Source organism: Panicum virgatum, chromosome 3N (genome assembly GCF_016808335.1).
Source record: "Panicum virgatum strain AP13 chromosome 3N, P.virgatum_v5, whole genome shotgun sequence".
NCBI lineage: Eukaryota > Viridiplantae > Streptophyta > Magnoliopsida > Poales > Poaceae > Panicum > Panicum virgatum.
Genome location: NC_053147.1, coordinates 65,001,786 through 65,017,716, shown reverse-complemented (window position 1 = coordinate 65,017,716; position 15,931 = coordinate 65,001,786). Strand labels below are relative to the sequence as shown.

At 46.1% G+C, this 15,931-nt stretch overlaps 1 protein-coding gene across 1 annotated transcript; it reads right to left on the bottom strand.

The window, feature by feature from the left end:
- Positions 1–766: 766 nt before the first annotated feature.
- On the bottom strand, positions 767–6,390 carry LOC120666769. The gene is made up of 6 exons (XM_039946699.1): positions 5,631–6,390; positions 5,011–5,087; positions 4,630–4,672; positions 4,235–4,361; positions 2,006–2,210; positions 767–1,316 (listed from the first exon to the last, which is right to left on the bottom strand). Exons 1-6 carry the CDS (start codon positions 5,998–6,000, stop codon positions 903–905), a joined length of 1,236 nt encoding a protein of 411 aa, XP_039802633.1. The 5' UTR covers positions 6,001–6,390; the 3' UTR covers positions 767–902.
- Between the last annotated feature and the right edge of the window lie 9,541 nt (positions 6,391–15,931).

The following is a 15,931-nucleotide window of genomic DNA, read 5'->3' as shown; positions in this document are numbered from 1 at the left end:
GTCGCCCTGTCGGAACACAGGATCGGCTCGGCTACCTGCCAGTGCCAGGCGCGTGCCTAGTCGTCGGCCTCGTTGTTCCTATCGCGTCTGCGTGCGCAGACGACGGGGCGGTGTCACCGCACGGTAACTTCCTCCGGGCCGGCGGCCGGCGACCGCTCCGAGGGAGAACCGGGCGGCACGGCGCGTGCGCACCAACCCGGCAACCCCCTCAGCTCCACCGTTGCCGTCACGATGGGAACATGCTGGTGCCACGTGTCCTGTTTTGATTGGGTGATTGATGCTAACGATATTATCAAATCTTTTTTTAAGCCTCCCATCTGGATACAGCTGTAGAATCTGTTCATACGTAACACTCACACCCACTCCACACACACCTCACACCACACATGTACAAACAAATCTACAACTACACTCGGATTCTTAGACCACGTCCTTCTCGAGATCACCGGAAACCTCCGAAGGTGACGGACACGTCACAATCCCATTGTAGCTTCACGCGTAAGAGGCAACGCTTGAAAGCATCCAAGTGGAGACTGTACACTAGAGAAAATCCCCGGTGAAGCATCTGGTCCGATCCCAGAAATCGAACTTAGTATCTTTGATTCAGAAAGAGCTACAAATCTTCATTTCTTTATTAAAGAAAAAAAGATCTCTAGGCCATATTTGAGATTATATACTGGCCGGCCATGTTCGTTATTGTGGTTACATATGGTTTGGAACGTGACAGATAACGACGATCTTCCAGTGGGGCAACGGGAAAGGGAAGAAACAAACAAACAAAAGACGGCGAAGATAAGATTAGCTCATCGGACATGGATTTCAACGGCATGGCTAACAGTCTTGACTGCAAATTAGGCTAGCTTTAAGCAGTTAATTAATTAGCAAGAAATAACTAAACAATTTCACAAGCACTTGAGCATGGCTAGCTCGTTGGGCGCCGCCGCCGCCGGCGACGACGACTCGAACTCGAACTCGGCGCCGACGTGCTGCTCCATCTGCCACCCCTGCCTTCCCAGGCTCATCTCCAGGCTCGGCGGCGGCGGCGGGGCCGACAGTCCGGCGGCCGGAAGCCTGACGCTCATGCCGCCCCCGCCGCTGCAGTAGTGGCGCCGCTGCTGGAGCCACTCGGAGCTCGAGGCCGTGTCGCCGCTGCTGCTCGTGTTGTTCGTCGGCGACGGCAGCTGGAAGAAGCCGCTTCCTGCGTGGTGGTCATGGGGTGGCGCCGGGGATGGTAATTTCTCCGGAGTCTCGTCCGCGAGATGATGAACAACGACGGCACCTTCTCCGAGATGATCTTGCTCTCCTCCCTTTGATCCCTGCATGTATATTGTACATGATGAAACCAATTCCAATACCAATTTCTATGAAAATATTTTCTCATGATGATTCTGGTTTGAATTATGCATACCATCAAACTTAAGCTTAAAATTTGTTCAGTTCAGTACTACACAAAAAGATTTTACCTATCCCTAGTTTTTGCAGCTAAAAAATACTAGGGGCTCATTTGTAGAGGTGAGTGATGGCGTCATATCTTATGTCACTGAAAATACATTTCAAGGGGCGGGTCAAAAGCTATAGTGACCACATTCATTTGTAGAAATGAATAACTTTTCGACCAACCCACCCCTAAAAAAACAAGGCGTTGCTACAAATCGTTTTTGTAGCAGTGGTTATTTTGGTTATTGAAGGTCAAAGCTAAAAATGCTTGGCCTACTAGTCCATCAAAATCTTCTAGGTTAATGTTTGTACTATGGCATGACATAAACAAAGTGAATGTATAGTAGCAACATTCAAGATATATATATCCTCTTTGCCTCCAATAAGGACGAAGAAGATAAATGCAGTACCGGTATTGAATTGCTTGCACTTGCATTGCAGCACCTGATCTGAATTAAACCGGAAATTGAATATTGTGCATGCGGTCGCGTGATCCGTATAAATTCCTTGTTTGTTTTAAAGATGTGTGAGGCAGCCAATGCAAGTGGAGTATAAGAGTAGTAACTACCTGCTGCTGGCATTGCTGCTCCGTGGTCGTCGTCGTCAAGAGGCGGTCAGCTGCAGGCCGCAGGCGGCATGGCGGTGGCTGCAGCGTCAGTTCATCGCAGCTCTGGAGCCGCTGGTGGGCGTGGATCCAAGCACAAGCGGCCGCTGCTGCTTCTTGATGATCCAGCCGCTGCTGCTCCAGCTCTCCTGATGGAGACCGTGACCTCCTGCATCAGTAGGAGTTACTCGCAGCAAATAAACCATCAATGGTGCCAGTAGAAGCAGTAGGCCATCAGTAATTTCCATCCTCACCATCACTTCAACTCATACGATCGATGTTATTAACTAATAATGTGCATGCTACTAGGAAAACTTCTTTGCTTTTAGAAAAAGAAAAAAAGTTCCAATCTTTTTCACCATCCATATGTAAGAAAACTTGGATGCTTAGAACCTACTAAAACCCTAAGTGAGATTAAGGAACAAGGCCATCTAGCTAGGTGATGGGGCCGGGGACACGCATCTGAATCCTGAGGAGGTACGCCTGCTGGGAACACATCCATGCCATCCATCGATGGATCGGTCAGGTAGCTGCGGTAACGCTGCCAAGTCGCTTGTCCATGCTCGCCACTACAACTGTTCAAGCCGGGCCGCCGCCGCAGGCAGGCAGGCTTTCCCCGCGGTCAAGGCCGATGGAGCCGCCGCTTGTCTCGTAGCGCCCGTCGCAACGCGAGATTCCCACCGGCACCGGCACCGGCGCGACGCCGGTAGGGCCGGGCCGGCCACCGCCAGCAGAGGGACAATTGATCGATATGCATGGATCTGATCGATCTGAACATGTCGATCCAACCATCTACTACCTGATCATTGGCTACCCCAGCAGCCACAGCAACAAGCCAACAACAACACTAGAGGAGGAGCTAGCTGCTACCAACACTGATCTGACGGCCCTGAGAGGGAAGCATCAAGCATGGACGCGTGCAGAGAAGGTTTGGGAGGAGGAGGAGGGCATGCTGGAGTCCCGGGACCGGGAGGGAGTAGAGTCTTCCTGTGCATCATGACCCTTCCTGAAATGCAGTGCAATGTTCGTATGCATCCATGCTACAAGCAGCCGGCCTCTTGCTGCTCTTCTTTCATCTCGTGTGTCCCCTCTCCTGCTCCTTTGTACAAAGCTTGATGCATCCATGCTCAATTTTGTTCACACCAGACCTGGGGGTACCGGTATAGTGCTTACCTCTCTCTCTCTCTCTAATCTATCTATCTGCAGTAGTACGTAGTCTGTTCTGCACTGCACCAGAGGATCAGTACAAGCTTCAAGCGTGCATGAGAGTTTGAAATGAGGAGCATGCTGAAAAAATGGCGAAGTGCAGGATCGGAGGAGGGCGTGGTGGTTTCAGAGCTGCAGTACGGCAGGCATGGAGAAAACGTCACAACACCTGGATACCTAGGCTTGCTAGTCTAGGCATGCTTGCTCTTTCTCAGAGATCAGATGTTACTAGTACCAAAATAAAAGGAAGAGAGAGAGAGAGAGAGAGAGAGAGAGAGAGAGAGAGAGAGAGAGATGAAGATGCTGATGACTGATGAGTGTGATCGATGACAAAATGTGATGGAAATTTTCATTTCGAGATGAAAAAGGAGCACATGATCGATTCAATGGCAGGCCAAAGGCTGCATGCAGTGCTGCGAGCAAGCGCATAGGGATCAGAGAAACATGCACGCACGGCAAACTATCATGGCTTTGGCTGCTGCTTCAGTTTCAACTAATTAGCACGTGTCAGAGATGGACCAAAAAACTTTCAGTTCCTGGTCAATTTCATTCTTATAGGAACTGTCTGTAAGATAATAATATATGGATATTTTTTTCACTTCATAAGAGTATGCTAATGCTATTCTTTACATATTCTCACACATTTTCAGGGGAACCTTTTTGGAACACAGGGATTATATTTGTCGAGAGTTTAAGGTAGAGTTTTCATTGGACAAAATAATGGTTCTAATATCCAAAAAAATGAGGCTTTAAGGATGAGGAATGTCTCTTTTTGTTAATTGTGTTCCCTTTGTTTTGTGGGCCACAAAGTCATAATGAAGATCACTGTACACATTCAGACTTGTGCAGACACAAAGACCGAGAGAAGGAACAAAACATGCGTCATATTTGTACAATATATATACAGATTTGTAAGTACTTTGTCAAAATTAATGTGGTATTAGAATTCATTATTTGGCAGAAAGGAAATAAATGTAATGTGCTAACCTAGCAGTATCGTTGTTGAAGGTAGTGGTGGTGTTGACCGAGCTGTTGCTGTTGAAAACATCAAAGCCATCCACTTCACCAGCAGCACCTCTTCTCAGAAAGGCCATGTCTCTGGCCTGCCCATGGCCTGCAACACATGATACATGCATATGTCTCATCAAATTGCAAACTAAACACACACACATATATGGATTACATACAGTGCTACGGTACAATTAAGCTGATGAGATCTATGGCTGTGTTTTGTGGGACTTTCAGTTGGTGAACATCCTATGCATCCCAATAATTCAGCACTGTTTGTGACATGATCTTGATCGATCGACAACTACTCGGACGACATGGGCAGTGCCAGGACATTAAGGATCTAGGCAATATGTGTGTGTGTTATTTTTTACCTGCAAAGCATGATCTGTCTGTGCCCTTCACTGTCCTGTACATCTGCAGGAAAAGAAAGATACATGGATGTGTCAAGACTGGCATGGCATGCTTATTCCTTGTGTGTGTGTGCCATATGGTTTAGTCTTGGAGCATGTGTCATACAGATAATTAGCCGTGTGATGCGTGTATATTTAAGTGAGTTGGAGGACAAAAAGGACAAAAGGTACATGGTATCAGCTAGCAACAAGAATCTAGCTAAGGTATGAAACAGGGTATGTGAACACGTCTTTTTTCTAATTTTACTTAGTTGGGTGATGAGAGACTAGTGGCAGTGAAAGTGTTTGTGTGGATAGACATGTTATACATGCTGGTAAAAGAGGAGAAAATTAAAGCGTTGCCTGCAGGTGGCTCTTGACATGGGCTAGTGTAAGATCCTTCACGTTCATCAGTTCCAATACTGACTTTGGTGTTGCTCCTAGAAGTTGCAAACAAAAATCAAAGCGAAAGAAGTTTCAGAACCAAGAATATATATGCACATGCATGCATGGAGGAAGAATCACATAATAGAATAAACTCTCAGTTTGCACGAAACCATGTGTAGATTAAAGTAGTATATTTCATATTTTTATTACGAATGAATAGAAGATATATACATAATAATTAAGGTTAAAATCTTCTTGCAACAGGAAAGTAAGAACAAACAAATTACTAGAAGAGCTTATTTATGCTAAAATTTGCCCTTTAAATCCTTAAACATTGGTAATGTTCAAGGAAAATAACACGCGTGATACTTAAATTATCTTCAGTGTTCTCAATTCAATCATTATCCTAGTAGAAACTCAAAATCTCGAAGTAGCAAACTATATTTTAGCAATAAATCAAACAGATTACTTGAAGCACCGACAAATTAAGAACAACTCCAAGAAAATTAGCAGCAAGGGCAAGATCGGAAACCCCATCGATCAAAGAATTCAGGTACATGCATGTGCCGTGCTAATTGTGTGCACTCTGAACATACTCTCATGGCCGCCAAGGAGCTCGACGGCGTGCACGAAGTGCGCGTGCAGCGCGGTGGTCCACCGCATCCGCGGAGCCCTGGCGCTCCTCCTCCCTCCGCCGCCGCCGCCGCCGGTGCCGCCCGAGCTCTTCTTGAACCCGTGGGCCGTCTGGCTCGGCTGGTGCAGCGGCCGCCGCCGCCGCTGCACCTGCTGGAGGCCGCCGTGCCGCTGCGCAGCCGCGTCGTCGGCCTTCATCACCGCCGGCGGCGGCGCTGCAGCCGTGTCGAGCTCTAGCCCCAGCAGCAGCCTCGGCTCCACGGCCTGCATCTCGCCGGCTGTTGCCGCTGGCGACGGAGGCCTGATGTGGAGGGAGAGATCAGGAGTTGCCATCGTCGTCGCCCTGCTAGTCCTCCTGATGCTGTGGAAGGAATCTTGTTGCAAACTTCTTGGGTGTTGCAAGCTAAGGAGGAAGAAGAGGTACTGGAATTGATCTGAGTGATTTGGTCATGAGTGGCGTATCATTCTTGTACGGGGGTTTGCGTTTGAGCGTGTGTGAAGAGGGAGAGGTTACATGTATAGGAGCTAGAGAGAGAAGATGATGCTACCCTACTATTAGTGTAGTACTATAAAGACAGGGATGGTGATGATGGAGAGAAAGATGGGATTGGCAGTGTCCAAACCTCCCAGGTAGGAGAATAAAAAGTGTGTGTGAGAGAGAGGCGCAGTTAAAGAAATCAGAGGAATAATGCCTAGAGAGAGAAGGGAAGAGGTAGGATGGGGGGGCTCAGGTTGCATGAAATGGGAAAGGGGAGACAGAGAGCGGTTGGAGTGTGACATGCTCTAACGGATCTGACTGTGAGCACCAAGCGTCCCACTGTGCAGAATTTAATACCCATTTTCCATTGAATTGACCAGGGGGGCTCGCACACAGTCAGCAATTGCAGTCCACAGTCTTGATCTTTTGATAGAGGTCTGTTGGATTGATCTCTTTCCTAACGGCTTATTAGACCTCTTAATCTCGCGCCCCTTTAATCCCGCGCTCTGATCGGGGCCGCCCAATCCATTAATGGTTGGTGGGCCCCTACTGTACAGCGTCAAATAAATAGGGGTGAGGGGCCGGGGCGCTCGGTATGAGGTTGACCGTGCCGCCGACGCCCTCATCCATATTCCCAAAACTCTAAGCCGATCTGAAGGGGGCGTTGGAGTAGTGGGAAGCACCACCATCGCCGCCACCGCCTTCGTCCTCGACTCGTCGCCGTTGGCGCCGTCGTCCACGACAACGTCGCCACGACCGCGAAGCCGCTGCATCACTCGCCGCTGCCCTAGCGCAGATCTCCATCAATGAACCCGAGATGGCCGGCTCAAGCTCCTCTGCAGGCGCTGAAGGTTCTCTACCTCTCTCTATGTGTGTACTCGTGTAGATCTAGATACTTCTTGTACTCAGATCAAAGAAAAGAGAAAGAAACCTCCACTGATCTATGTTCTAGTGGTCCTAACAGTTTAACAATGGTATCAGTCGCCTTGCTAGCGTATAGATCCAGTAGGGGAAAAGACGGATTCGAACTCGAATCGAAAGACTCAGAGAAAGGAAAAGCAAATCGATCTCGAATCGAAAAGATTTTCAAACCCTAACCCTAGCAAAAAGAGGAAAGAGGGGCGGCGGACTTACCTGGGTCTTGCCGCCGGCACCACCGCCGATGTGCGGCAAAGAAACCCGCCGCCGCTCGTCGGGGCGGAGCACACCGAGGAGCCTCAGCTCGCCGCCGGGACGCCGGAGGCGCATGCGCGTGGGCTCAAGAGGGCACCGTCCACGGCTCACTCGACGGCGGTGCACTCACTCCGACGAGTGCGCTCGCCGGCGAGGAAGCCGCGGCGGCGCCGCCACCTTCCCCGGCCACCCATGGCCGCTGCCGTGCGCGAGAGGAAAGGGGGAGGCAGAGAATGAACCCTAGGGTTCGGGGAGCGCCGGCCGTCGCCGGTTTTGTTCGCGCGACGCGCGCGGGCGGCCGTCGGATTCAGATCCGACGGCGAGGGGGCGACGCGGCGGTGAGAGGGCCAGATTTGGCCCAAGAGGGGCGCGGCGCCAGGCCGGTTTGGCGGCCTGGCCGTCAGCTGTTGGGCCGAAGGCCCGAGCGCCGTGCGCGCTGATTGGACCGGGCTGATTTCTCGCCCAGGCCGCTTCAACAGTGCAAGATTTAATTCATTTTTCTATTTTTTTCAGAAGCCTTTTCAATAGTATTTTGTATGAATTTGTTTATAGTTTGATCGCTATTCAATTTTGCACCAACGTGTACATTGTTTAGAGATAAAAGTCCATAGTATTGCTTCTGAAAATAGAAATTTAACATGTTTCCACTGCAAAGTTTAAAGTTATTGCTCTCTAATTTAATTCGAACCAATGAGACAATTAAATTTGAGAGCATGTTTAAAGTATTTTTGAGGATTATGGTATTATTATTTTTCTGACCAACGTTGTTAATTATAATACTATAATTTCATAGTTCTTGTGCTTTTATTTCTATCTCTGCCCAACGGTGATATAGATTTAATTGCATAAACAGTTGTATGTTCTATTTTTGATCAATGTTGGAATTATTACATGCAATTGTTGCTATTATGTTCTCACTATTTTTTGAAATTTTCAGCGGGGACGAACTTGATGGGATTCATCAATCACATCCCGACACTAAAAGGAGACAACTATGGCGAATGGATCAAGAAGGTTGATCTTGCTTTCGTCTGTGGAGAGGTGGATGAGATAATCACCACTCCAAAGCCCACTGAGCCATCGGCTCCAGTGAGAGGGGAATCTGACACTGATGCTGAGTGGCAGAAAAAGGAAATGGACTATGCACCCTTAAAGATGGCTTATGATCTCAAAAAGGCAAAGTGGGTTCAATTGGAGAGTGTGATTCTGCTGCAGAGTACCTTGGAAAGATAAAGAATCTGTTTACTGGTTCTTCAAAGACTTATGTCACACAGATCATAGAGCAGTTGGTCACAAAGAGGTACTATGGCAATGCCGGTACTATAAGAGATCATATCATGGGGATGTGCGCCTTAAACTCCAAGCTCAAACCAATGGACTTGGATCTCAAGGAAGAGTTTATGGTGCACCTGGTGTTTGCCTCTCTGCCAAAAGAGTTTGCAACGTTCGTTGTAAACTACAACTCACAGCCAGAGAAGTGGAACATGGAAAAGGCAACAAGCATGTGTGTGCAAGAAGAAGAAAGATTGAAGCGCCAGAATGGTGGCTCAATTAATTTTGTCCACAATAAAAAGAAAAGATCTTTCCAAGCTGGCTCTTCCTCACAGTCCAAAGACAATGCCCCTATGCCACAGAAGTATCAGCAACAGCGCCCTCCAGCTCAAGATGAGTGTTTCCACTGCCATGACAAGGGGCATCGTAAAGCAGATTGTCCCGGCTCCAATGGTGAGAATGTAATTTCATTTGTAAATGAATCCCTGTATATACAGTTTTCTAAATCTACTTGGTGGATTGATTCTGGTGGAACTGTTCATGTTGCAAATTCTTTACAGGGATTCCGTTCGACAAGGACTACGCTAAGAAGCGAAAGACAAATTAAAGTTGCAAACGGAGTACAAGCAGAAGTTGAAGCTGTTGGCGATGTCTCCCTCGAGCTAGTTGATGGCTTCATGCTTGTATTGAGAGATGTTTTATTTGTTCCTTCGCTTCATAGAAACTTGATTAGTGTGTCACGTCTAGACAAAGATGGTTATGGTTGTCATTTTGAGAATGGCAAATGTGAACTATGGTTTGATAATAATTGTTTTGGTGATGCTTTCCTTCACGATGAGCTTTATTTATTATCTATGCGTGATAAAGTACATTACGTGTATGATGCGAATGTAAATGTGATAGCGTCCTTGTCAGTGAATGCGAACAGGAAAAGAAAGAGAACTCAAGTTGAATCGTCGAAATTATGGCACTGTCGTTTAGTCCATATTTCGAGGGGGAGAATTGAAAGATTAGTAAAGAATGAAATTCTTCCTCCACTAGAGTTCTATCTTGAACAATGCATAGAATGCATTAAAGGAAAGTTTGTAAAGTAAATTAAAAGGGTGCCAACCGAAGCGCAGGAATTTTAGAGATAATTCACACAGACATTTGTGGTCCTTTTCCTGTGCAAAGTGTGGATGGTTGTGACTCGTTCATAACATTCACAGATGATTACTCCCGTTTTGGATACATTTATCCAATTAAAGAAAGATCAAAGGCTTTGGATAAATTTAAGATATTCAAAGCTGAAGTTGAAAATCAGCATGATAAAAGAATTAAAATAGTAATATCTGATGGGGGGGTACTACGGTCGGCATACCCCATATGGACAAGTTCCTGGACCTTTTGCGAGGTTTCTACAGGAAAATGGAATAGTCACCCAGTATTCAACACCAGGCGAGCCTCAGCAGAATGGAGTAGCTGAAAGGTGTAACCGTACACTGATAGATATGATGCGCAGTATGATGAGTTACTCCACCTTGCCATTGAGTTTGTGGATGGAGGTGTTAAAAACCGCCATCCATATTCTCAACAGAGTGCCAAGTAAGTCGGTGCCCAAAACACCGTACGAGCTGTGGATAGGAAGAGTACCCTCACTAAACCACCTGCGTGTGTGGGGGAGCCCAGCTGAGGCTAAAGTGTTTAACCCAAATATTGGGAAACTGGATCCCAAGACAGTGAGCTGCCATTTCATTGGCTATCTAGAAAAGTCAAAAAGTTTTCGTTTCTACTGCCCAGACAGACACACAAAATTTGTAGAAACGAGACACGCTATTTTTCTAGAGGAAGAAATGGTAAGGGGGAGCATGGTAGCTCAAGAAATTGATCTTGAGGAGAAGCGGGTATGTGTGCCTACTCCGATGATTGAAGAGCCGTTTTTCTCACTACCTATTGCTGCTGCTGCACCGACAATACCTGATATTGTGATGCCAACACCTATTGTGAGTTCTCCAGCTGTGGAAACAAATGTTGATCGGGAACCTAATCTTCAGGATCCGACAGAACCAATTGCCACAGATGAGGGAGAGCCATAACAGCCCCAAGAGGATAATGTGCCACAGGTTGAGGTACATAATGTACCAGAAGTTGAGGCCCCTAGAAGGTCCCAAAGAGTCAGGAAGTCAGCTATTTCTAGTGACTATAAAGTTTATAATACAGAAGAGGTTCATATGGAGGGCGATCCCACTTCATATGAAGAAGTCATGAGAAGTGTTCACTCATCCAAATGGCTGGAGGCTATGGAAGATGAGATGAAGTCGATGAGTTCCAATGGTGTTTGGAATTTAGAGGATATTCCTAGAGGGGCCAAAACAGTAGGCTGTAAATGGGTCTATAAGATTAAACGTGACTCCAGAGGGAATGTAGAAAGGTTTAAAGCATGACTCGTGGCAAAGGGCTTTACGCAAAGAGAAGGGATTGATTACAATGAGACATTCTCTCCAGTCTCATGTAAAGATTCCTTCAGAATTATAATGGCACTAGTGTCACATTATGACTTAGAGTTACATCAGATGGATGTAAAGACGGCATTCCTTAACGGAGATCTATATGAAAGTGTTTACATGGCACAACTGAAAGATTTTGTCATGAAAGGAAAAGAGCATATGGGATGTCGCCTAAGAAAATTCATTTATGGATTAAAGCAAGCCTCTAGGCAGTGATATTTAAAGTTTGATGAGACCATAAGGAAATTTGGGTTTAAAGAGAATGAAGAGGACAATTGTATTTATGCAAAGTTTAAAAGTGGAAAATTCATTTTCCTTATCCTGTACGTGGACGACATTTTACTTGCTAGCAGTGATGTCGGTCTGCTACTGGAGACAAAGAAATTTCTGTCCTCAAATTTCGATATGAAAGATCTCGGTGAAGCTTCATTCATTTTGGGAATTGAAATTCATCGGGATAGAAGAAAGAGGGTATTAGGATTGTCACAGAAGGCTTACTTGGAAAAAGTTCTAAAGAAATACAGTATGCATGCTTGTAAGCCTTCACCTGCGCCTATAATCAAGGGCGATAGATTTGAGAAATTTCAATGTCCCAGGAACCAGTATGAGATCGATCAAATGAAAGCGGTTCCATATGCTTCAGCTGTCGGAAGCCTACAGTATGCTCAAGTGTGTACACGCCCTGACTTGGCATTTGTTACCGGAATACTTGGCAGATATCAAAGTAATCCAGGACAAACACACTAGATTATGGTAAAGAAAACTTTGCGTTATGTGCAAGACACAAAATGCCTCATGCTAACCTACAGAAAATCCGATTCTATGGAGATAGAAGGGTACTCAAATGCGGATTTTGCGGGGGGACATCGATGACCGAAAGTCCACGTCTGGTTATGTGTTCACACTCGCAGGGGGAGCTATATCATGGAAAAGCTCCAAACAAAGTGTCACTGCGTCATCGACGATGTACGCGGAATTCGTAGCATGTTATGAGGCCTCGGGACAGGTTGAATGGTTAAAGAAATTCATACCCGATTTAAGAGTGGTAGACAGTATTCAAAGACCACTCAGAATGTACTGCGATAATGAACCCGCAGTGTTCTATGCTCACAACAATAAGTCAAGTGGTGCTGCCAAACACATTGACATAAAGTTTTATGTTGTGAAAGAGAAAATCCAGGATCACTCAATTACTCTTGAGCATATTAGCACAAAGAAAATGCTTGCGGATCCGCTCACAAAAGGCTTACCACCCAACGTGTTTAGTGAACACGTAGCCGGCATGGGTTCAAGGGAAAACCTGTGATTTCTGGAGAATAGAAGGGCCCAAAAGTTAAAGAATTTATTTCAAAACAGTGATATGTGTGGTAGCTGTTGAGTTTATCGGTCTTGGACCGTGACGATAAAACATGCTCTATTCATTAATCTGTGATGGAACAATTAAAGAAAAAAATTTCAAATTAAAGTATAAAGTTAAAGTACAAAGTGAGATCAAGGGGGAGAATGTTGGATTGATATCTTTCCTAATAAGCCCAATGGCTTATTAGGCCCCTTAATCCCGCGCCCTGATCGGGAGTGCCCAACCCATTAATGGTTGGTGGGCCCCCACTGTACAGCGCCAAATAAAAAAGGGTGAGGGGCCGGGGCGCTCGGTACGAGGTTGACCGTGCCGCCAACGCCCTCACCAACATTCCCAAAACTCTAAGCCGATCTGAAGGGGGCGCTGGAGCAGTGGGAAGCACCACCATCGCCGCCGCCGCCTTCGTCCTCGACTCGTCACCGTTGGCGCCGTCGTCCACGACAACGTCGCCACGACCGCGAAGCTGCTGCATCACTCGCCGCTGCCCTAGCGCAGATCTCCATCAACAAACCCGAGATGGCCGGCTCAAGCTCCTCTGCAGGCACTGAAGGTCCTCTACCTCTCTCTCTGTGTACTCGTGTAGATCTAGATACTTCTTGTACTCAGATCAAAGAAAAGAGAAAGAAACCTCCATTGATCTATGTTCTAGTGGTCCTAACAGTTTAACAAGGTCCAGCTATGTTTTGATTCGCGTCGAAACATTACGAATGCATTTAAAAAGTTTCATATTTTGTTGAAGTATACGTGAATCGTCAATATGTTTCACTATGGGTCCATTGGAGTTGGGATTAGTTTCGGTTGCTCTTTTATCTCGAACACACAGGAAAACTACATGTCGTTGTATTAATAGATTGAAAGAACTGTTCAAAAACTAAAGCCAAATCCACAGCCTGAGTTAGTTTTTTTTTTTGCATTCGCGACTAAAGAGAGATAAACAACCACACACACATCGCTGCAGCACACTAAGTATATGGCAGCAGCTCCCCCAGCACCTTGGCCCCAGCCATCCTCCGCAACGTTGTCTGCTCGTTTATCTCCTGTAGCATGAGACGAGTGTGTCCTGGTGGCAGCCGTAAAAGGATTGCGCATCTTCCTGACCGACCAAGCCGTGAGGATCACTAGGGATCCTTGAAAGTGTCGAAGTCCAATGAAGGGGCCAAATGTTGCAGTCCGACCCTTTCCCAGGATGGTCATCCAAACCCCTGTCTTGTGAAAACACAAGACGTTTCGCTTGCTCTTCATCGGCTAAAGGGTCTTGGCAGATTCTAAAAGAAAATCAGGTGGTAGAAAAAATGGTTCTTGCCGAGATTGTTTTCCTTGTGGAGTAAAACCTCTCGACTTACTTTTTAGACGTGGATGTTTTTCAGCTAGCTTCTAAAGCCACCGAGCTGCATCACTGTTGGAGAAACGCTTATCGGTACCAGCACGTTAGTGCCGGTCACATGGGAGCCGGCACTAACGTGTATCTACAGTACACCACAGTCACTTTAGTACCGGCTATTCTCTACAGCCGGCACTAAAGTGTCACCCCCAACGGTCAGCAGCCTGCGCCCTAACGGTCAGAGCCAATTTAGTGCCGGCTGGAGCCTCCAGCCGGCACTAACTTGGCACGGTGCAGGTTAGTGCCGGCTGAAGGGTCCAGCCGGCACTAACTGTCTATAGTTTGTGCCGGCTGAATTCACTGGCCGGCACTAAGTTGCCCCGTATATACTGACCCCTCCTTTCTTCCCCAGCCCGACCCATCCATTTGGCCGAGCTTCTCCTCTCAACCATGGCGTGTTAGAGGGGAGGTGCTGCCCATTTTCTCCAAAATTTATGAGGATTTCGTCCATCCAAGTGCATTAAAGGTTAGCAGCTTCTTCCACTCTTCTTTCACAGTGTTTATTCTTTTGTTTCATGCTTTCTAGGTAAAGAAAATAGTGATTTTAAGATTGAGGAACAATGAGCATAATTTTTCAATTTGTTCATTAATTTGAACAAAATAGAATTGATTTATTGTGTTTTAGAGAAGGATTACTATATAGTTTGAGTATGACACATTTAGATTTTTTTTTGAATTATTTCATGGGGACATGTCTATATGTTATTATGCAAAATTTTAAGGATGAGGGAAAATGAACATGATTTATCAATTTATTCATTAATTTGAGCAAGGTAGAATTATTTGTTGTTTTTTAGAGAAAGTTAACTATATAGTTTGACTATCACATATTTAGAATGATTTTTTCGAATTATTTCATGGTGACATGTGTATATGTTATTGTGTCAATTTATTTTGCTATTTACTTTAGGTTTACTAGATAGGTGGCCTATGACACATTTACAATTTGTTTTCGAAATACTTCATAGTAACTTGTTTTGATATATGTAGAATTGATTTTTGTTTTTATACGGTAATTAATTACAGATGGACCGGCAATGGATGCACGGCAGCCGGAGCACCTCGGCGTGGATTCAGGGTTTAGATTCTTTTCTCAAAGCGGCAATGGCAAATAGGTCGCCAAAGGGTTTAATGTGTTGTCCATGCAGTATTTGCGAAAATAAAAAGGAATTCCGGAAAAGAGATACTCTATGGAATCACCTGGCCTTGAATGGATTCATGAGTAACTATACCCTTTGGACCAAGCACGGCGAAGTTGGAGTTATGATGGAAGATAATGAAGAAAATGGCGATGATGATAACAACCTTCCAGATTGGGCATGGGTTCATGAAGCAGGTGGCTTTCAAGATGAACCAATTGACGAGGGTGAAGCAAATGTTGCACAAGAGGAGCCACCTGACGAGCTAGGTCAGGCGTTGCTTGATGCACAGAAAGACAGCGAGCCAATTCCGGCATCATCACCAGCCGCACAACAGAATCAGAGTCAGCGACAGAAGGCTTACACGGTACCTTCGGTCCAGCCATCTCAAAAGCAGCAAAGAAAGAAGAAAAAGAAGGCTCCAGAAGAGGAAGAGGCAGAAGAATCGTTTCAAACCTTCTTGTTGAAGCGCAAGCTACTGAGGGAGGCTGCGAACAAGAAGCCAGAAATAGATCCGGTTGCAAAGGCACACTTTGTTAAACACTTCATTAAAGATCCCACCAAGGAGAAAGAAAGAGAGTCGGATTATGATCGGCAGATCAGAAAGTGCTACAGCAACCCCAAGAATCGGCTGATTAATGCAAAGACCGTTCCCCAGCTCGGAGAGCAGTCCAAACAATCGATCCCTCCGTTGATAGTGCCACATGAAGACTGTCCCGATGAATCAAGAGATCCGTTGACCATGGCTGGGATGATATTGCAAACTGATCTAACAAGGGCTCAATTGCTTGGGGAGGCCCTACAGAATGCCCGCGGCAGGAAAAAGTTTGTACTTGGTGAACCTTTGATATGGCCAGAGTTGCTACCATTCCTACCAACGAGAATGGCCGAGTTACACAAATGGTATGCCGTGCAATCTAAAGCTAGTAAATTAGAGATGTTCCCGGCTCGGATTAAAGATGAGCATTTCTGGCG